Source organism: Schistocerca piceifrons, chromosome 1 (genome assembly GCF_021461385.2).
Source record: "Schistocerca piceifrons isolate TAMUIC-IGC-003096 chromosome 1, iqSchPice1.1, whole genome shotgun sequence".
Lineage (NCBI taxonomy): Eukaryota > Metazoa > Arthropoda > Insecta > Orthoptera > Acrididae > Schistocerca > Schistocerca piceifrons.
This window is the reverse complement of record NC_060138.1, coordinates 1200096455-1200120301: the sequence shown is the minus strand read 5'-3', so window position 1 is coordinate 1200120301 and position 23847 is coordinate 1200096455. Positions and strand designations below refer to the sequence as shown.

Here is a 23847-nt window from a genome sequence, read left to right as displayed (position 1 = left end):
ATATGCATTTTAAATGTTCACACAGAATGTTTGGGAATGCCATTAGATGTAGGGTGAAGCAGTGGTGTGGTGGTATGCTAGATTTCATTCAGGTTACAGAACCATTGAAAACCAGCCTTATGAAACTGTGGCCCATTATTGATGACCAGAGTTCATGGAGCTCCTGCAGTAGAAAAAACAGTGGCCAGGGCTTTAGTGGTATTTTCTGTCATGGTTTTTATTTTTATGACATGTGGGAAATGAGAATTTGCATGTATTAAAATCACATGGCGCCATGGAATGGACCCGCTAAGTCCTCTTGCACCCAATCTCGGTGCTAGGTAGACATAAACCACAGCTGGTAGGCGAAAGCGGTGCAGTTTGCTGCATCTGACAAGCTAGGCATTGTGGAGCCGTACATGCAATACCCTGATCAATATTTGGCCAGTACATGTCACTGGGCCAGATTCTTCATTCTGATAATGCCCAATGGAACTCATGCAAGAATCACAATATGTGGTTGCATACAACCTGTGTTTAGAAGATTTCCTTTTATAAACAATCTCTGGAATCACTGATTGACACTGACAGTTGTCTTAATTCAGTAATATGACATCAGAAAGATGAAGGACATGGCACCATGAAAAGAAAAAGAAAGTCCCAGGGAGGCTCTCGAAGGAACAGCTTGCAATCAGCTGATTTGTACGAAATGGCAAACGTGTCTCAGTAGTGGATCCTTATATGTGACTGCTGTGATGTATCTGGAAGTGACAGGAAACTTTTCCACTGACTGTTCCAATTGAGAATCAGTGTTGAAGCAACCGGTCTTTTACTTATCAAGTCCCTCATCAGGATACATAGAAAATCATGACAGTGTGTCTGCTTTCACATGCTGGGCCAATGTAAGATACTAAATGAAATAGTGGTAATTTGATAAGAAAAGTGCCTAGTCTTGTAATTTCCGAGATGTCATTCAGGCAGTTTGACTTTGGGCCAAATATGGACAGCAGCAACCTATGATCCATGACCAGATGAAATTTGTTACCATTCATAAAGATGCTGTTTTTCTGAATACCAGAGATAATTAACAGTGCCTTCTTATCATATGGGGTTAAAAATGCAGAATTTATGGATACCAGAAATAATTAACAGTGTCTCCTTGTCATCTGGGGATAATTATTTATGACCCATGGTGAGTGCCTTAGAGGTAAATGCAATAGGCCATTCTGAACAATTCGGGTACTTTTGTGATAGAATGGCCCCAACACTGTTGGGTGGTGTGCCCATGCCCAGCACTAGATCTAAATCAGGCTGACACAGGTTCTGGCCAGGAGCAGTTTGCAGACATTTCTTCATCTTAAGAAATCTCCACAGTTGATTCAACAGTTGAGTTACACTTGCAATATGCGGAATTATTAACCTTGCCCAGAGAAACCTGCACGTTATTTGTTCTTTGCTATTAGAAAATGAGAAATGGCTGATATGTTCTGTGACCTCGATTTAAGGTCTCCTTTGCCAAGGATATATCCTACATATTTAATAGTAGAGTAAAAGGAGCAGTATTTTGACAAGTTACACTCCTGAGTTCTTCCTGTCACTATCGTATCATCCAGATAATTTACACATTGTGGAATGTTGACAGTAGTTTTTTTTAGAAATTTCTGAAAGTTTGCTGGTGTGCTAGCAATTCATAAAGGTGAACTGCTATACTGATAAAGGCCAAATAGATTATTTAATACAAGGGTGACTTTGGAAGCCTCGTGCAAAGGAAGCTGAAAGTAAGCTTCTGGATTATTAGTCTTAGAAGAATGCTGACCCCCAGACAATTTTGAAAACAGATCATAATGATCTGGAAGGGGGTACGAGTTTACTATCGACTGTGTGTTTACGGTACCTTTGAGCCCTTACAGTGGTGTATCACACCACTTGGTTTGCAAACAATGACTAAAGGTGATGCCCATCTGCTATAAGTAAATGGAGATAGTATGTAATGATCCAGTTTTTATTTAATCTTATACCACAAGGCTGAAGGTATCAGGCAGACATAGAAAATGTACTGCTGATTCAAGCCATTCCCAGTCCAGGAGAAAATAGTAGAGCTTGTTGGAGACACAAAGAATCAGCTTCTGCACACAAAACAGTATTCTGTATTGCTTAGACTGTGTGTTAGATGGAAAACTCAGATGCTGTATATCCAGGCTAAAATTATTTTGTACCAGGGGGTCTCCTAATACAGGAGAAAGGAAGGGTTGTGATTACGTGGCTGTATGTTAACTCCAGAACTACCTGGCCTAATATTGAGATTTTAAGTTGAGTTTAAATCCAGTTTAGTAGCTACTGATTTTAACGGTGGAGGCCCTAATCGAAGGCTGATTGATGATTGAGACTGAGGGCCCTGGAACGAAAAAAGAATAAAATGGGAATACCATGAACCATGGCCAACAACATAAGGTATCATGGTGCTACCCTTGATGCTGCGATGTTGTTTATTTGCTTCTACACACATGAATGAATGCTAATGGCGCAGCTAGCTCTTACGTACATCTGCTATGTGACCATGGCAAAAGCACTATTGGCACGTCATTATAATGTGGGTAACTACATGTAGCATATAGAGAAAAATAATTGGGACAACTGGGCCGTTTGCAGAAATTACAGAAAGGCTGGGTAGAAAAACTGGTATGGCACCGAGTTCAGTTCCTGATTGGTTGAGCAGGGCCCGCTTCACTGTCACCTGGACTGCATGACACTTTTACAATTGTAATATCGGGTCATACCACATTGCCAGTGGGGATGACATTTCAGGTGTTTAACAATCTGTAAAGATGTTAGCCTGAGCTGCTTGAGTAATTGCGCCGGCAGTATGCAAGGCTTCAGAAAGGATCTGACTGCCGCATCTTTTGGGCATGCACATCACTGTCTAGTGCTAATCTAATCACCATATCACATTGAAAAATCCTCTTGCAGCGTCAGACCTCCACAAAAGTTTCTCAGTTTAGCCATGAGTCCGTAGAAGGTGGTGTAGGTGATGTACAGGGTGATTATAATTAAAGTTAAACTTTCAAACCATTGTAGAAATAATACCACTGGTCAGAATGACATCAAATTGCAACAGAATATTATCGGACAAGGGGGAAAACGTATGGCAGAAGAAAAACAAATAGTTACAAAATGTAACACTGTAAGCATCATAATTTTAATAATGGTCGACTACAAGTGACAAATGAATCATACAATAATGCCTAAGGTTGATGTTAAGCAAACTGTACTACTCAGTTTACATGAGTGTACAGGTTTTACATGAGTTTACAGGTGTGATGCTGTTAGTTACGTAAGCCCATACACCAGGGAAGGGTCATATCACATCGGATGGGAAAAATCGGTTTTTAATTGTCCTGAGGCCAAAAACCGCATAAAAAGCATCAATCAAAATCAAATCGGATTACCAATTTCCATGTGACTGGCACAAAACATGTTCAATATGCTGTCCACTGTTTTCTGCAACAAGTTGAAATCGAGAAACAGCATGTTCCACAACTGATCGAAGTGTTTCCGGGGTCATGTTCAGAATGTGTTGCGCAATGCATGCCTTCAATGCAGCTAAGTTTGCAATCAGAACACTGAACGCAACATCTTTCAGGTAACCCCACAGCCAGAAATCACATGGATTAAGATCAGGAGGAGGCTGTAGGGAAATGGTGGCTGATAATTCTATCATTTCTGAAATGGCATTTCAGCGGCTGTGTAACTGGATTTGCAATGTGCGGAGATGCACCATCTTGCATAAAAATTATCCCATCCACACATCCCTGCTGTTGGAGAGCTGGAATTATGTGGTTGCACAAAAGACACTCATAGGGCTTGCCAGTGACGGTACAGGTAACAGGACTGGAAGCACCTGTCTCTTCGGAAAAGTGACTCTATGATAAATGAAGCCGTAAACCCACACCACACAGTGACGTTTTCAGGATGCAGTGGTGCTGGTTGATTTGCGTGTGGATTTTCTATTGCCCATATTAAACAATTCTGTGTATTGACATATCCTGTCAGATGGAAGCGGGCTAAGACTGTCCACAAAATCTTCCACATCCAGTCATTGTCCACTTCCATGTGAGCAAGAAATTCCAGAGCAAAGGTCTCTTTTGCTGGCAAGTCAACAGGAAGTAACCCGTGCATATTTTAGTCTTTAAATATGTTTGCTTGTGTCTGTATGTGTGGATGGATATGTGCGTGTGTGCGAGTGTATACCTGTCCTTTTTTCCCCCTAAGGTAAGTCTTTCCGCTCCCGGGATTGGAATGACTCCTTACCCTCTCCCTTAAAACCCACTTCCTTTCGTCTTCCCCTCTCCTTCCCTCTTTCCTGATGAGGCAACAGTTTGTTGCGAAAGCTTGAATTTTGTGTGTATGTTTGTGTTTGTTTGTGTGTGTCTATCGACCTTCCAGCGCTTTCGTTCGGTAAGTCACCTCATCTTTGTTTTTATATATAATTTTTCCCACGTGGAATGTTTCCTTCTATTATATTGTTATCATTGATAAATTATCATAGCAAGAATTTGCCAGTTTTGCCTGATTGTTAATACCATAATATGCTTGTTGATAGCTGTTGACTTCATATTGTGCAATGTATTGATATTGTACTATATTGTTTGTGTAAAAACATTATTTTTATTTCTTGTTTTATTTTGATGATAAAATATTTAGTTCATTCCATGTCAAATTTCCTAATTTCGGAATATTTTCCTTCCCGGCCGTCACAGATTTTGATGAAATTTTATGCGAACATTGACACGTCTGCAGTGAACACCTTAAAGTTTAAAATTCATCAAAGCAATACGGGCTGGGATACAGTCACTTGTTTGACCCCGTGTGGAACTTCATGCAGAGTTAATATGAATTTCTGGGAGATTATGAGCTGTTATATCTTGAGCAATATTTTGTTGAAAGATATGAAATGTGGCCCTCTTGTACAACTTTATCCAATTTTTGAAAGAATAATGAGGAAAATAATTTTACCATCCATATTCAGACCCAAGAGAATTTCAAAGTTTGGCTTTTTATATCTCAGGGACTAAAGGTATGACAAACGTAAAAATTGGCATGCAGTACCTTAGCAACACAAGGCTCTCAAATATGAAGTTCCATTGATGTACCAATTTTCAATACTGAATAAATTAACTGCCACTTTAAGATTTTATAAGAAGGTAAAAATGCAGTCTTTTTGACCTTGTTTTGCAAAAACCTTTCTCCCATAAAACTTTTCAAAGTGATCTCACTAGAAAGACCATGGTTTTAACTGCAATAAGAAGTTAATTTGCCTGTCCAATGTGGGCTAACAATGCTAGATAATTTGAATTGTAGTTAGGTGTCGTGATCATGGGAAGCAAAAAAATGTAAACTATGGGTTCTTATATCTTGTAGAGTAAAGGGGCGCTAAACATGAAACTTGATATGCAATAGTTCAGTAGCACAAGGATTTTGTATACAAAATTTCATTCATCTGCCATTTTTCCAGTGCTCTAAGAATCTGTCAAAAAATCATGAGTTTTATGAAAAGGTGAAAATAGGGTATATTTGCATGTAAAGCAATGTTCAGCATGTTTACTATATGAGATGTAAGAATCTGAAGTTTAAATTTTTTTTTCTCATGATTTTCATGCCCAACTTTGATTCAAATTATCTAGTACTGTTATCCAACATTGCAGTAAAATCATGGTCTTTCTAATGTGCCCAGTTTGAAAAGTTTTGTAGAACATTGTGTTTTGCAAAATCAAGATAAAAAGACTGCATTTTCTTTTAACTTTTTACAAAATCTTCAAGTTTGCATTTAATTTATTCGGTATTGGAAAGTGGTACATAAATGAAACTTCATATTTGAGAACATTGTGTTGTGAGGCTGCTACATGCCAAGGTTCATGTTTGTCATACATTTAGCCCTCAGATATAAGAAGCCAAACATCAAATTTTTTTCCCCCTGAAAGTTTGTGCCTAAATAAAGCTTGTAAAATTCTTCTCATTATTCTTCTCCAGAGAATATATTAAGTTGTACAATATGGCCAAATAGCATTTCTTTTGACAAAATCTTGCCTGATATATAAGAATTCAAGGTTGCCAGAAATTCTCTCTCTCTCTCTCTCTCTCTCTCTCTCTCTCTCTCTCTCTCTGTATGAAAATTTGCACATGGAGTAAAACGAGTGACTGTGTCTCGGTCAGTACTGCTTCGACAAACTTTAACCTTTACTGTTGTTCATTGGGGACATGTTCACACAAAATTTTAATGAAATCTATGATGATCAAGCAGGGATGCCTAGGTGAGTTGACATGGAGTGACCTGCTTGTAACCTGTATAATCATCATGTATCTTGAAGAGTTCAATTCAGTTGTCTTAGTGTTGCACGGAGAGTAGCCTGGCAGGTGATACTGAACTTGCAGTGAGAAAATATGCAAATAATCTAATGCATTAGCAGATGGAGCTTGATCAGTTTCCCCCTGTGGCGACCAGTATAAATTACTGTTTTAATGTGTCAAACAATGTTTTATATTTAGAAGAATTGCTTGTACCTACTTGGTGTTTAATATTTTTGTTTTATGACAGCCACTTTCAGTATCCACCTCCCACAATGTCGTCTGGTGAACTACTGGATGAGACAAAAACAAAAGAACTGCAGATAGCTGCTGTAGAGAAACAACAGATCCTTGAATTTGAATCGTATTTAGCAGCAGCCTCCACAAAGCAAACCATAACAGAACAAACCAGTTTACTTCTACCACAGGTATGTTGGTTTACACATTAAACGTTTACTGCACAATTTACTGAAAAATATTCAAGCCTGTGCAGGCTTCAGATAGATTGTAAGATCAGAACATCGATTAAATCTAATACTTTTCTTTCCGAAATTTTGAATTTTCAACATGTAAATAACTTTACTATAATACGTGAAGATGTCTTTTACTGGGGAAGATGAGTTATGACATAATAATTTTCCATATTTGAATCATTGCTTTGCCTACCTATTACTGTGCTAGGAAAAAAGAAACATCAGGTGCACAATCCTTTCCACTGCTCCCAAACTGTATTGACTGCCTCACTGCGAGTGCCATCTAGATAATCTCCACCTCTCTCCCCACCGCCACCCTACTATAAGTCCTTCAGTCCCACAAATGGCATCAATTTTCACTAGCCCCTGACCCACAACCACCTCCACTCCTGTTCCTACTGCATTTTTGAAAGTTAATGGACTATTTTTGCACCACAGTTCTATGTAAATGATGTTGCAAATACATTGTTGTTTTAGTACACATTTCAATTCAATGTTCTATGTACTTAACAAATGAAGAAGTCAGTGCTGTTGCCTGAATTCCTGTAACTGAAAAATGAGAACTGATAAACAAGAACTTTTGGATGTTAATTGTCATGCAAATACTTAAAAAAACAAACAAACAGTGGAAACTTAGATGGAATAATGACGATATTTTGATAAGGATAGAGTGTACTCACCTTGTAGTAGATATGTTGAGTTGCTGACAGGCATCACAAAGAGACTGCTAAACATGTGAGCTTTCAGCTAAAAGGCCTTCTTCTAAAGTGGACAACACACACACACACATACACACACACACACACACACATATATTCATGAAAGCACAACTTACAAACACATGACCACTGTCTTTGGTCACTTAGGCCAGATCAGTCCAAAGCCTCTGTGGCCTGTGATAATGGTCTATATGTGTAAGTAATACTTGTGTGTGTGTGTGTGTGTGTGTGTGTGTGTGTGTGTGTGTCGAAAGCTGTCATGTTTAGAAGTCTCTTTGTTGTGCCTGTCTGCAGGTATTTAAAATATTAATTCTTGTTGCATGATGGACAAAATAATGGAGATGAAGATTTAAACAAAAGAAGGGATTTAAGTAGAACAACATTCAATCCAAATTTTGAATATAAATAATGAATGCGTCAACACGAATGAAAATGTAATGCGATGAAATGGAAGAAATTAAATGGAAGTTAATGTGTTAAAAAATTAAAATCACATGGACAGAGACTACAAATAAAAAAAAAGAATGAAAGAAAGAAGAAATCAAAAGCAGATGAAAAAGTTGATATGGTAATTAAAATGACATGACAAAAGATTAGAAATAATAAAAAAATTCATTGAAATGAATAAACTGAATAAAAAATTTGATCAAGGTCACAACTGAGGTATGAAACTAGTAACTTTGCTGCATTAATACAAAGCATAGCTATACGTCACATTACTTGTGCTTATGCTAGCAGTTGGTGTCTAATATGAGTGTCAACAATTTTCTGTCACTGCAAAGTAAGAACTGAAAACACAGAACTGACATTAGTTCTTCACAATGAGAACTCATTGGAATTGAGAACTTTGTGGTTATCATTTTGCGCATTACTAGGCTGTACTAGTTGTGCTTTGAGCTCATGTTCTTTCATGGTTAACTGCATCAAAATGAAAATTTACCTTAGAAAACTACATTATTACAACGAGGCAGAACAACTATCGATTAATTACTTTCAGGTTATGAAATACCAGTTTTGCTGGTAGATCCATATAATGATGCAAAAAAAACTGTCTTACAGTTCAGAACCATTAGTTTCTTCCTAAGTGAAGAAAGGTGGTTAGGATAGGGAGAATAGAAAGGAGGGGTATGTCATTCACATCCCAGTATGAGATTTGCCCACCTGTTGTGATGATGTGGGAGGGTGAAAATGAAGGGGGAGGTGTCAGTGAGAAGATCAGAGGTTGGTAGTCAGTTAACTGCATGTTTCATAGATCATTTGAACAATTTTTTTTATCAATGCGATGTTGAGTGAGTCAGTTTACAGGGAATGTATATGCGATTTCTTTTAACATTAATGAACATATTATTTTTTAGTCCTACTACACTTAAAAACTAGGTTTCTTAAAAAAATCTGGCTGCCAGCTTTTAAATAAAAATTTGTTTGTAAAATAAGAGCTGTCCAGAAAAAAAAGAACTTTCTGTGATAGCTGTCAGATGTTTTATGTTATTGGAGAATTGTTCAAAAATTATTCTTGATGCATTCGTGACCTCCTTTGTGAGCCACTAACAGCTTTAATAATGGTTGATAAAGGCCATTTTTTCTTCTAGTATCACAGGAACAGACATCACTATTCTTCTTTAATGGCAATAGATTATTACTAAGGAATTTCATTAGCAAATATATATATATCAATAAAAACTTCCTTTCTATATGACGACTTACTCCAGAAAATTATTCTGTAAGACGTATGTGAGTGGAAATATGCAAAATATATTAGGAGACTGAATCATTTGTTTCCAAGACTAGCAATTATATGAAGAGCAAAAGTAGCTGAACTTAATTGTTTGAGCAGCTCAGTAATATGCTTCTTCCAGTTCATTTTTATCAATATGTACATCCAAAAATTTCCAGCAGTCTACCCTTAAAATGACCCTTGTTTACGTGCTACATCAATAGTTAGTAAGACACTATTTATTGTACTAAAATTAATATAGTATGTTTCCTCAAAATTGAGGAACCACTTAATTATTCTTTGAAAAAACATCAGCGGTTTCTTCTGTTGCCCTCTAATGGTATGTAACACTAGTACAGTCTGCAAAAAGTACCTGCTCTGCTTGATGAATGTTAAGTTAATACACATATATAAGGAATAAGAGTGGAACAGAGGTTGAACACTGTGGGATTCCCTTTGTGATTTCTCCCTAGTCACTAAAATTTTCTCTCTTGCAAATGACATTCAAATTTTTCAGTGGAATGTTTTTACATTCTGTATAATTGAAACCAACTGTTTATAAAGCTATAAATTCCATAACATCTAAGACGGTGACATAATATTCATGGTCAAACACCTTGGAAAGGCTTGTAATATTTTGTGAGTGAATGTACAACTGGCATTCTTAGTTGAGCAACTCTTCTGGAATCCAAAAAGATGGGCTAATTAAACTGTCTCTATTTAAATGTGTGGCTTCCCTTGGGTGCATTACTTTTTTGACTGTTTTGGGAAAAGATGTCAGTAAGAAAATTGGACAATAATTATTTACGTCATTCTTGTCACTTTTCTTATGAAGAAATTTAACAATGATATATTGTAATCTGTTTGTAAAATTTCCCTGTGCCACTGGTGCATTACATATATGAAACAGATTTTTTAATATACATCTCTCTTGCTGTAATTTCTTTGAATGACTGGTTTTGGTTCAAATGACCATCCTCAGATCCAGTATATCAGTAACAAGAGAGTAGGAACATTGTTCCCTACCTAACGTAATTAAATAATCCACATAAAATTAACTGAACTTGAGCACATGGGAACAGGATGTTAGCCATTGGCGCAATGAATAACATTCATAAGAAATTTAAGACAAAACAAACTGATCTACTGAATTAACTAAATTACTACAAGGAGCAATGAAATAATCTAACCAATTAGTGGTTCTTGGGGGTTATTGAAACCACAATGCACTATATTAATGTCACTGCTAATATGATGGTACCAAAGAAAAGTGACGTCACAAGGCGTCGTGAGAATAGCATCTTTATTAGTGATTTGCCCAGAAAATAACGCACTCTACACACAGGCCAACATGAGTTTGGATACACAGAGTGGAGTCCCTAACTTGGCAGCTAATATTATCGATAATTGTTTTAATACGTGAGATATAGATAAAAAATTACGTCATATGGGAACTTGAAATCGCAAATTTGCCACTCTGTGGTGCAGAACGATTATCTCTCAGGGGGGATATGGCCAGGGCAGAATTCAGTAGAATGATACGTTCTGCATACGTGCATACTGACCATGATGGACAGTAGCTCTTGTCTCAGCTAGTTCCCAAGTGAGCACATGGACTTGCAGGTTGAATGCTATCTTGTAGTGCAGTGCACTGCTTTATGTACCGTCCTGCATTGCAGATGTACAGACAATGTGACCTGGGTGAGTTTCTATATTTTGCAACCAGCATCTAAGACTGGACCCAGTGCCTCGTACTGCACTATTCTTGATATGAAGTCCGTAGCCATGCGGTGTGCCTATTGTGGCACGTACACAGGACCAAACTTAGCTGTTAATGCCTCGAAGAGAAGGAGAAGAGAACTGAGAGTAAGGTTAGGCCAATGGAAGTCTTACTAGGTGTTGGGCTATTGTCTCGGTCCTGTAAGCCAGTGGCCGTAGGAGGTGGGTATCTGGTCAGGTGGCAAAACCAAAAGCTTTGGGAGGAAGCAAACAGAGTTGCACAAAGAAAGAACGTCAATGCATTAGCAGAAGGGTGTAACAAACTAGGTGCATATGAAATGGGGCCATATTTGCTAAAACCAATGTGCTGCGAATGGCTGTAGCCTGTAAATTTTGCTGATAAGTTTGATGGGCTACTCTTGTAACCAATACTGTGAAGCTGAGGATGGTTCATGTGAAACTAGTCATAAAGAAAGAAAAATAAAGCAATCTAGACTTCTGATAAAAGGTTTGTTGGATGTAAGGTCCGCCAGTTATGCAAAACAAAACACCATTTTTTTCCAAGTTCCCAAACATGTTTCTGCACCTCTTTGCTGACATCAGTGGGTTTCTGTTTTATTTAATCTGGAATGTGAACATTTTTACTAATTGATTACAAAATTATGAACATATTTAGTTCAAACAACAATTTGTTTCTTTTAGTTAGTACCTTTACATTTAGTATTGCAGGACCACTTGCGTATTATTTCTTACAGGTAGCTTGTCATCTGCAACCAAACGATGTTGATGAGAAATTTTGTTGCGAGTTAACCTATCATTTCATGCTTTAAACGTAATTTAGTTTGTCATAATATTTCATGCCTATATTCATTTTTACTCAAGTTTTTGTGTGGCAAGCCCTTTTCTCTCAACATCCTGATGAGGTGTTGCGAAGCACATGTAAATATAACACACATTTTCTGAGATATGGTCATAAAAGCACACTTAACCCTTTGACTGTTGGAGGCGCGCCACCTGCTTGGTGCGCTGAAGTGCTGTGGCCTGCGGCATAATCTGTCTACCTGCGCTGCGTGCCTGTCCCTTGGAGCCGCCGCCAGGACCGGATCGGCCCACGCTGCCCATCCAGCCCTGTGCCGAATATTTCTCAGCTGAATACGACTTGCGCAGAGCCAGTGTTAATTTTTGGCGATTTCGAGCTGTAATATCTTAGGCAATAGTTTTTGTAAAGAAATAAAATTTGGCGATCTTGTACAACTTTATGCTTTCTTTTAAGAACAATAATGAAAAGAATTTTACGAGCCGTATTGAGCCAGAAAATTGTAGGTAAATCAGCCAAAAAAATAAGCACCCAAAAAAATTTCGAAGTTTGACTTCTTGCATCTCCTGAACTAATGCTATGACGAACGTGGAACTTGGCATCTAGTAATCTAACAATACAAGATTCAGTGCTGAATGAATTAAGCTCAAAATGGAAGATTTAGTAAAAACATAAAAAATGCGGTATTTTCATTCCAATTTTGTTAAAAAACTATGCTCTGTAAAACATACCAGGCTGTACAACTGGAATGAAAGTCGGGCGCGAAACTCAGGCCCGAAAACAACGTAAACTTTGGGTTAGCATATCTAGTAGTGTGAATGCATTATGAAAATGAACTTTAGAGTGCAATAGATTGACTGCACAACAATAAGGAATAAAAATTTTTATTCCCCTACTATTTTCCATTAATCTACAAATTAGTTGAAAAAAATGTTGATTTTTATGAAAAGATGACAACAGGGTATATTCGAAACTTCTTTTTCAAATGCCATTTTCTATTTATGCTTCAAAGCCAATCTCATTTGAACAACAAATTTTAAGCCCCAATCCCTCACAGAAGACTGAGTTTAATTTTCAATATTAGCTAACAACAGAGGCAAAGTAGCAAGAAAAATTGCACTGAGAAAAGAATTTTAACTTTGACATGTTGTTTCTCGTTGATCAAAGGCGTTTAAATCAGTTATGGAAAACATGTTTTGTACAAGTAGACCGAATGTGATCTACATTTGTACTACTAACGATAAAACAATATAACTGTCCATGTTACATGTTAATAATTTAAATGTATCGTACACAGATTAATATACGGGTTTTGCTATACTGGCTTGCGCTATACTCGGTGTAATCACATTTGCCACAGTACAGATATTGCGCCCTCTCAATCACCAGGTCTGTTCCTTTGCTAGTAAACTGCTACATATGAAGAAGTCAGGCTTTGTTTCAATAATTTTACAACTGTTGCATCTGTTTCCCATCCTTCTTTTCGATCTGAGCTTGGAACCGGCACTGGTGAAGTTAAAAATTGGTTTATTTATTTCCATTTTTGCCCCCCCCCCTTTTTTTTTTTTAGTAATTCATTCAGAAGCGTCAAAAAATTTTCTCAGATTTAGTTCCCAATAATTAGTAATGCTTCTTTGTATGATAAGCCTCAAAGCAGGGTACAACACATAGTGGAACGTTGCAAGTTTTGCATTGGTATCTAGTTTCCCGGCGCACTTTCTGTTTCGTGCAAACTATGTATCTGCGCATTAGCGTACTTTTCTGCGAATGTTCACTCATGATAACAGCCGGAAAATGTTTCCCTGTGAATCGCAGAGGATTCTTGTCATCGTAGTGCCTTCCCCTACCAGTTTCTCCATTCTGTAGCATATCTTTCTACAATCTCCCTTATGAGAGAAAGGTGAAACTCTGCGAGCGCCATTTTTCACCCTGTTACTGACCGGTGGAGAGCATGAGCATTTAGAATGCATAAATCCAGAATATGAAAAAAATATTTCTTATACCATTTCACAGTGTTGTGCACTGATACCACTGAGCTCAGTAACATATCACAACGGTCAACTGCATGCATACTCGAATTGTAATCTACAATACATTGCAGTTTCTTTATTTTTTCACCAGTATTTCTGTCAGTCTTCTCTGTTTCAACCATTTGTGTTGTGTGACTTGTGGTCAACATGTACACCTCTCTCTTATTGCACCACTTGATTGCAAGGATCTTGTCAGTGGACTTAAACTCAGTTCTCCTCGTTTTAATTTCTTCTGCAGTTTTGGCATGTTGCGCCTTTTCTTATGAACAGTGCCACATGCGGCTGTTCCATGGTTGTGAAGCCAGAGGAACAGGTCCGGGCTGGAGTACCAGTTATCGACATATAGAATATGACTCTGTTCCAAATATGGTCCCATAAGAGTTGCCACTACATCGCCACTTTTTCCCAAATTGTGGAACCCAATTTCTGTTGTTGCCCCTGTATATACAATAAAATCTAAAATATACCCACTCTGACAGTCACACAGCACAAATGTCTTTATTCCAAATCTACTTCGCTTGGTTGGAATAAATTGCTTAAAAGATAATCGTTCTTGGAACAGCTAGAGACTTTCATCTATACAAAGCTTGTGATGTGGGCGAAATGAATTACGAAACGTCATATTAACTTAGTCAACAATCATTGTAATTTTAAATAGACTGTCGCCTCCAGTACTCACAGAGTTATCACTGAAGTGTAACATTTTCAGAAATAGACAAAAACGGTCTCGGGACATAATTTCGCTGAAAATTGAAAATGGAATGGAAAATGGAAATGAAGTCCCATGCTTCTTTACAGAGCGTAGGGGAACGATGCAGGAGACCCGCACCGCTTTACTAGGCAAGGTCCTAATGGAGGTGGTTTGCCGTTGCCTTCCTCCGACCGTAATGGGAATGAATGATGATGATGAAGACGTCACAACAACACCCAGTCATCTCGAGGCAGGAAAAATTCCTGACCCCGCCGGGAATTGAACCCGGCACCCCGTGCTCGGGAAGCGAGAACGCTACCGCGAGACCGCGAGGCGCAGACGCTGAAAATTGGTGTGGTCAAAAGTGTATCTCTGGACCAATAATCATTTTATTTTAACTTATGAATTTCCACCATTAGAAGGCCAACAGCAACAAAACAATACATTTCTTCAAATCCAGTGTCTTTCCATTTTGACAGTCAAGAATTCAAAGATTCTGTAGTATTTTATATGGTGTAAACGTAAAAACAGATTTGTTTCAACTGCAATAAACTGCAACAGTTCTTGAGACACAAATACCACAAAAAAAAGAAAGGATGCTTGGGTCAGTATCTGACATTTGTGTCCTGAACTCGAGTCATCGAAGTAATGGTTTAACGGCTGGAAATTGGTTTCTTTCCTGTCAAATGTGTCACTTAAGCACACACTTTTCTGAACCGTTTCACTGTCACTTTCTGATTCCTCAGATTCGAATGGCTCTGAGCGCTATGGGACTTAACATCTGTGGTCATCAGTCCCATAGAACTTAGAACTACTTAAGCCTAACTAACCTAAGGACATCACACAGATCCATGCCCGAGGCAGGATTCGAATCTGCGACGGTAGCGGTCGCACGGTTCCAGACTGAAGTGCCTAGAACCACTCGGCCAAACCGGCCGGTGCTCGGATTCAGAGGAACTGCTGACTGTAATTCTTGCTCTCCCCTCTTATGCAAAGGGCTGAGGACTACAGCTTCGAGATTCTGTTGAAGACTCATCACTGTTAGCAATGTCAAATAATTCACACTCACTGTCACTCTTAGTGAGGATATCCAGGATTTCTTTATTTGCGCAACCACGGCGACGTGACATTTCTCACCTAGAAAACAAGAAAACTGACGAAAATACAGGAATCTAAGTCGAATTATGCAAAGAGGGAACACAGCAACATGTATGCACTCTTGAACTATACAGTCAGACCACTGAACAGCTACTGGAAGAGCAGGGTGGAAAGACAGCTCAGCGTGAAACTTCCTGGCAGATTAAAACTGTGTGCTGGCCCGAGACTCAAACTCGGGACCTTTGCCTTTCGCGGGCAAGTGCTCTACCACTGAGCTACCCAAACACGACTTGTGACTTGTCCTCACAGCTTCAATTCTGCCAGTACCTAGTCTCCTGTGAGGATGGGTCTTGGGTTGTGCTTGGGTAGCTCAGTGGTATAGCACTTGCCCGCGAAAGGCAAAGGTCCTGAGTTCGAGTCTCGGTCTGGCACACAGTTTTAATCTGCCAGGAAGTTCATATCAGCACACACTCTGCTGCAGAGTGAAAATCTCACTCAGCTCTGCGTGTATACATGTCTGCAGTACTCAGGTAGCTGTGACTCAGCACGCCTAAACTCATCCCTAGCGATGGGAAGACCTGTGGTGCAGGATGTGTAAACACATCCTTAGCGCTGTAGGGAAGACCCTAGGCCGCGCGTATACACGTCAGGCGCACCAGGGGAATGGCAAGGTATGATGAGTTTACACGTCCCCAGCAGTCAGAGGGTTAAACAATAGTCAGTGACGTTATGATGAAGCTATGGATCGATACCTTAAGTAATTTGAATGATTATCTCTGCCTTGTCATCATGTTAGAATAGTTTGTTGTGTTTTTATGTGCTTCTAATGGCAGCACTGAAATACTGCCTCCTGAATGTAAGTGTTGGCCAGTCCTAATTTTACATATATAGTCAGTTGTATAAAAAAGGAAAACTCTCATGAGTTAATTAGAAATTATGAGACAGAATTAATGGCCAGTAATTACCTAAAGAGTAAATGTCAATACTGCCAATAAGTCACTCATAAGAATACTTACCCTGCCAAAGCTTTCAGAACTAATAGATCTGTGCTCAAGGAAAAGAGGATAGATTGGTACAGTTAAAAAAAGAAAGGCAGGCCACATATACACCTGGTTGGTTGAGAGGGGGGCCTATCTATTGTGCGTCGATTGGCAGTACTGACAATCCCAAACTCCTGGAGCAATTTCAACCAAATTTGGTACAGAAACAGCAGGCTTTATGAGTATCAGCACTCTGGTGGTTTATAACCTCCTAACTCTAATAGAAGTGGAGATAAGGACAAAGACACTTTTTAACAGCCCTTGGTGTGTAGGCTCTCCTGCATGACAAGCATGTTATGTGGGAACAATATCGGCCTGCCAAATCAGTTTGCTTTGCAGGGCAGCCTACATGTCAGGGACAAGAAACAGTTTTTCAGGCCCCGACATTTAGGCTTCCCAGCATGGCAGGTGTGTTGTTGGAGTAGTATGGACCTGCAATATTGCACTGTATTGCAGGGGCTACATCTGCCAATGAGCATGGCTGGGGACAGATTGAGATGGATAAATGAGAGGGTGGACAGTGAGAGAAGGAAGGGAAGATGCATATGCAGGTGGCAGTGGTAGAGGGGTAGTGGACAGGTGGAAAATGAAGAGCAGGAGGTAGAGTTGGAAATGGGGAGAGGGAGGAGGATATGATTAAAGGGAGGGAGAGGAAGATATAGGCAGAGAGAGGGGTTGGAGGAAATGGACAAAGAGAGGGGAAGATGGAAAGAGATAGGTAAGTAGATAGATAGATAGAAGTGGGAGGATGATGTGGACAGACAGGAGGAGGAAGAAGTGTGTTCAGTAGATTAGTCAAATGCATATGTGGGCGAAGCCGTTGGGGGGAAAGGTTAGTATTATGTAAGCTTACATTTTAATCACCTTCTTGGATGATCTAGAGTGAATACGGCTTATGTTGTCACTTTTCCTGTGCTGTAAACTGGGAATTTTGTATTTTTAATGCAGTGGAAGTTTTTTATTTCATTGCATTATATTTATGTGACCTCTTATCTCAGCTCCATTATTGATTTTATTCTTCAGATAAATGAAAATTGGGAATTAAATGTGTAACTAAATGTAAGGTAGTAAGATATTGGAAATTATTATTTTTATTGTGTGTCATATGGTAATCGTCGTATGGTATGGTGACACCCTGTTTTCTAATGTGATTTTTTTCAGTTGATTACAATGGATCCAACAGGACCTCCTCGCAAGCCACCCCAAGCAACACTGGATTCACTACGCATGCTTAATAGTACTCACCGTATGGGTCATTTACTTTGCCGCAGTCGCCAGCCAGACTTTCTTTTAGATATTATTCAGAGACAAGGGGCTTCACAATCCATGCCATGGCTTGCAGACCTTGTTGAAAGTTCAGAAGGGGCTTTAAGGTATGGTACAGTCAGGAAAACAAGAGAGTCTCTGAAAGATTTTTGCTATAAAGTAACATAATTTCTTGCCATAATGCTTTTTAGATTTCAGTAATGACAAAACTAAATTGCTATATTAATTGGTTTTAGTAGGCCCTTTTATATGTACTAGTTCCCTGAAAATTGCAGTTATCTAAAAAAAGTTTTTCTTAACTAATGGGATAAGTGGTTATTACGTGAAGTACACTAAAAGGAAGACTTTGTTTATAGGTGATCTGTGGGGGTGCCATTATCCCTAAGATAAGAGTTTCATTTGTCTTACAAAATAAATTTATTTTTTCAGGTAAAAAGTGATTCAGTATACTCTTAAAAGATGGTAAAATAAAATTGTGATCACATGATACAAACAACACAGATGTAGTGTGGTTTGGGTCTGTGATTTTCTGGCTCATAAATTAAGCTTTCTCTACAGATATATCATTAAAAGACTTAGCAGTATCTGTAAGTTCCTTAAATAAGTTGGCTTAAAGAAAGAAAGGAAAAAACCTGTTTTTCCATGATAATTCTCCATAATAATTTGTGTTTTCACAGCAGGTAGATTAAAAAAGAAACCATGCATTTTTGTTAAGCAGGTTACATTTTGTGTCCACAGCCACCTTCCAGTGCAGTGCCTTTGTGAATTTCTGCTGAGTTCTGGTACCTTGCAGCAACCTGAAAAGCAGCAAAAGCAACAGCAGCTACTGCAGCATCTACAGGCTCTGCTTACAGAGCCAGAACAGGAGCCCCAAGTGGCATGTGAAGTGCTTGAATACTTTCTCAGGAGGCTGAGTGCTGTCCAGGCAGCGAGCAGAGTTCAGGCAGTGAAGGTAATATTGTGACTCGTGTTTTATAAATGAAATATCAGCATATATGATGCATATTATTTGTAACACAGCCAGAACAAATTACTTTTGTAAAAAATTTACAAATTCAGTCCATCATTTCTTCTTCTTTTTCCCTCCCCTCATCTTATTTGATTGTCTATATTGTGGAATGTGGCCTCGTATCACAGTTATAATTTGCTTGGTAGGATCCATTTTCCACCCTCCTCGTGTATGATACAAAAAAGTGTACTACTGCTCTCATGAATTGAATTGTAATTTTAATTCTGTCTCAAAATTCGTGTGAATTTGACCAGAGTTCTTTGTATGATCTCCCCCTGTACAGAAAAAGGCCATTCAGTGTAATACAGATATTTGATAAAAAATAGTTAAAACAAAATAGTTGCCAATGAATCACAATTGTAATTGTGAGAGTGAACTTTCTCCTGTTAATGTTTGCCACTAATGTTGAAGACGTTAACTCAGAGAAAATGTGGCCTTTTTTGAGGACAATCGTATTAAATGCGAACATAAGAATTTGTGGGTTCTGACTTCAAAACCATAACAAATATAAGATATAAGAGGGCATGCTGAAAAATAATGCCTCCAAATTTTTCTGTTAAAACTTTTAAAGCTTTTCTAAATAAAATAAACATTATTAACATTCTGCATTTTTATTCTGCCACTACAAGTTTGTTTCTCAACATAGTCACCCTGGCAACAAACGTATTTCTCTCAATGAGAGGCCAGTTTTCTTGTACCAACACTATAGAATGTTTGACTTTGTTGATGGAGCCACAACCTTACCTCTGCTTGCATCACTTCATCACTATCAAAGTGAAGTCCTCAAAGGTGTTCTTTAAATTCTGGAAAAAGATGATCGGATGGTGCCAATTTGGGACTCTATGGAGGATATCGATGACAGCAAACCCAAGGCATCGGTTTGTTGCAGATGTTGCAGCACATGTGTGTGGACTGGCATTGCCATATTGAAAGAAAGGGTGCTTCACGTGTGGATGGATTCTTTAAATTCAAAGTTAGATTACAGCACACTGTTCCTCGTGCACCGATGTAGGTACATTACACACTGCCATGTTATGTGCTACAATTCAGAGCCCTCTAGTGGCAGAGTGCTGCCAGTATGTAGACATGAAGAATAAATATGTAGAATGTTAAAAAAGTTTGTTTTACTTAAAAACTGTAATAGATTTTAAAAATATTGGCAGCATTGCTTTTCAGCACGCCCTGGTACTTTCTCATAGAAAGATTTCAACAGTCATATTGTTGTGGTTTGTGGTTGCCAGAAGAACAAGGGACAATATTGAAGTAAAGTTCTTCCACAGATGTTGGTTTGGTGGTGGTTGGGGTTTATTGATTCATTAGTCCATTCACTAGCTCTGATTACAAAGAAGAGCTATCAGGGATGTGGAACAAGTTTAGATATACATTAATGAAGGAGAGCTGAAGTTGGGCACTCCCTTTGTAATTAACTATGTTTAAAATGCTGTTTGGCTTACTCAGGCTAAATTTAAGAGAATAAAATCAACAGTAAATCTGATACTTTGAGAAAATCACTGCTCCTTTTGTTCTCTTAAGTACAAAAATTATTGAACCGTCTTGCTTATTTGTTTTATGTTTAAGATCACCAGCTTACATTCCAGGAAGAGTCAGGCAACATATTACTTTTTCCCATGTATTCTCACGAAACGATCACAGTGAGAATGTTGGAGAACTTAGATCTCATATAGAACTGTAATATCAGCCATTTTTCCAAGGTGCTGTTTATGGTTGGAGCAGGAAAACAGGGGCAGGGGTTGGGGGGTGTGTAGTCATAGTCATATTAGAAGTACTCTCCACCACACACCATAAAGTGGCTTGCAGTCTCTCTTGAGGATATGTAAATCTATTTACATTTGGCATTTTTACTGTTGTTGAAAACACTGCAAAAATAAAGTCAGGATAGGACAGAATTGAATTTTCATGACCAGAATTGAATTTTCATGACAAGCATTCCACAGTGTGTGAACTGTAAATTGGCTGATGTCCATTTGGAGGGGGGAGGGGGGGGGGTATTATTGCAGGGAGCAAAGGAAGCAAGCCTGGCCCTCACATAGAGGGTAACAGGGTGAGGAGGCATGCCAGAGGAAGGAGCACAGCCTGTCTCCCACATTGTGGGCACTTAAACCTGTATCTCATCCTTTCACGAAAGCAGAAGTCAAGCACCGAGGTAAAGATCATTTCAGTGTTGTTCGTAATCAAAACTGAAATTGTCTTATGTGTTGATATATTTAATAAATATCCTAACTACAGCAATTGCATACATTTATCACCACAAAAGGAAACACTACAAAATGGAGTGAAGTACAGTACAGTAACAGACCAGTCAACATGATGACTTCACTTAGTACTGTTGGCTAGTTGGTGCTGCCTGCAGCTGAAAACAAATGACTTCCAGACAAAGCCTTCTGATGTCTGCTGACTTGTACTGATTCAATTCTAGGGAGCAGATTGGCAAATTCTTAACAATTTGTATGCCATAATTTTGTGCTGCCATGAATGCCTTGTGATTTGGTACCATTTGATATTATTTGGAGGAAAGCAGTAATTACATTAATGACAATGGCTCGTACTTTCAGTGGGTAGCAGCTACCAAGTGATTCAGTATTTATGTCTTAAAACTGCAACAGTCCAAATGAAAAGTTCACCAAGTGAAACTTTTCAACAACTATGATAAATTATGTTTGTCGATACATTCTTGTGCTTAGATTATAAGCCTAGCAGGTTTATTTCTGTTTTGGATTGAAATCGTAAAGGATGGTGTGCAATATTATTAATTAAAGTACTGTAATATCAGTGACTGGAATGGTTCAAATACAGATAAAGATGAAAGCTCAAAAGAACAAAAAGTTTTCATGACCCTCCCAGACCCTTGATGTCAAAGGGAGCTTACCGTATTTACTCGAATCTAAGCCGCACTCGAATCTAAGCCGCACCTGAAAAATGAGACTCGAAATCAAGGAAAAAAAATTTGCCCGAATCAAAGCCGCACCTGAAATTTGAGACTCGAAATTCAAGGGGAGAGAAAAGTTTTAGGTCGCACCTCCAAATCGAAACAAAGTTCGTCTAATTGTAATTCGACACAATTTAGGTCGAATGAATGACGATACAGCTGCAGTAGCTTGGTTCGAGTCGTAAGCTTAGCAGTTACGGTTTACCAGGTAGCCTTTGCTACGCGTCACGCGCTCCGTCCGTATTTATACGGATATCCTTCCTTTTTCACGTGCTTCGTCTGGTTTGAATTGATTGCTTATTTTTCTTTGATCTGATAAGTGCCGTTCTCTTTGTTATAGGTGTTTACATCACTCTAAGCTGAAAAATCATTACTGTACTGTCATGCATTGTTTGTCGCATTCTGATAGTGCGTGTTTACGGCCTGTCGCCGCTCGCGGCGTGGCTTGCTTTTGTGCGCGCTACCGCCGCTTACAAATAAAAAATAGAGAGGAATCGTCTCATTAGCGAAACATTTGTTGTTACTTACACTGCTGCTTTCTTTGATAATGATCAACAAGAACCACATAATAGACTGCGTATGATAGATGATGTTCTGAACGAAATTTTAGCGAAAGTTTTTCTCCGTTTGAAAATCTTTGCAGGTGCCTCTTTAGTTCATTACATTCTGCACAGAAATTAGAGTCATCTTAGATTTAAAAATCTAGTCAGTTGCCGTGCTTCATTTCTGACTGTATCACTATCAGGCATAAGAATAATACGAATATAAACATGACATGATCTGTATATTCTTCCGCGTTTGCTGTTGTCTCACTCTAGTTTCGTAGTTTATTAGGCAGACAGGATTTAAATGAGATAGCAGCAAACACGAAAGAATACATGGCAAAATGTTTATATTCGTATTAATCTTATGGCGAAGAGAATACTACATATGATTCACAATTCGTAAAAGCTCCTATTAGCAACCATCTCTTCTCACAGGTAGGAAAAAATTCAGAACGTAGAGTTGGCCATATTGACAAACATCCAGAACAGTCTTGCCAGTCGGATTTTCGTAGTACATTGAAATGCTGCTACATTCGAAGATCAACAATACAGAATTTGCATTTACTTCGTTGGATAATGTACCAAAATACAGTGGTCGTAACTCTGGGCGGAGGAAAAAGTCTCGTCTTCCACTTTTTTTTTTTAATTTATTTACTGACGCAGAGATTTTGGTGCCAGTATTTATCTTTGTGCCTACAAAGCATGCCTGTGTGGCGCTACATATATTCGACGGCAGAAGTTAGTTGTGGCGGGACCCACCAACATTTTTCAGAACTCCCACTTGCTTTGCACTCGATTCTAAGCCGCAGGCAGTTTTTGGATTACAAAAACCGGAAAAAAAGTGCGGCTTAGATTCGAGTAAATACGGTAACATATCAGTGGTGTGTGTGTGTGTGTGTGTGTGTGTGTGTGTGTGTGTGTGTGTGTGTGTGTGTGTTTTCTTTTCCCCTCCCTGAATGGCTAATTCAGGTACTTGACATGATATTTAATGATTGTCTCAACAAAATGATAATGGTGCAAACCCTTTCTCCATGGAGAAAAGAATGTTACGAAGTGACAATCTAGCAATGAACCATCAGAAATTGCAAAGTTTTCCAGGCTGTCTAATAACTCTGATTACAGGGAAAACTTCCTTGTCTTATAGTATTATTGTACAATGCTTGGGGCCATTTTGGATAAGAAAGCAAAAGCATTGTCGAATAGTTTTAATTATTTAAAAAAGTTCTCACAGTTATCAACTAAAGCTACAGGCTAAAAAAAATCACACATTTGTGGATAGATTTTAGATGTTTGCAGTCATGAAAACTTTACTTATTTGCAAATTAACAACTTAAGTTTCACTGCATTCAGGTGTCCTTATGTACCTAACTTTCCTTCATGTAAGCTGGTCTAGGGTGAGAAAACAGTGGAAGACAGTTTTATGTTCATTGTATATGTTGGATGCATCACTTTGAAGTT

General features: G+C 38.6%; 1 protein-coding gene across 3 annotated transcripts in view; it reads left to right on the top strand.

Annotated features, from left to right (window-relative positions):
* Window positions 1-23847, top strand: part of LOC124781594 (integrator complex subunit 1) — a 269211-nt gene that overhangs the window by 138084 nt on the left and 107280 nt on the right. For all 3 annotated transcript variants that reach the window (XM_047253875.1, XM_047253873.1, XM_047253874.1), the window contains exons 15-17: window positions 6572-6749; window positions 17784-17995; window positions 18627-18840. In XM_047253875.1, the coding sequence (XP_047109831.1) occupies window positions 6572-6749; window positions 17784-17995; window positions 18627-18840 (604 nt within the window). The remainder of the gene's footprint in view (window positions 1-6571; window positions 6750-17783; window positions 17996-18626; window positions 18841-23847) is intronic.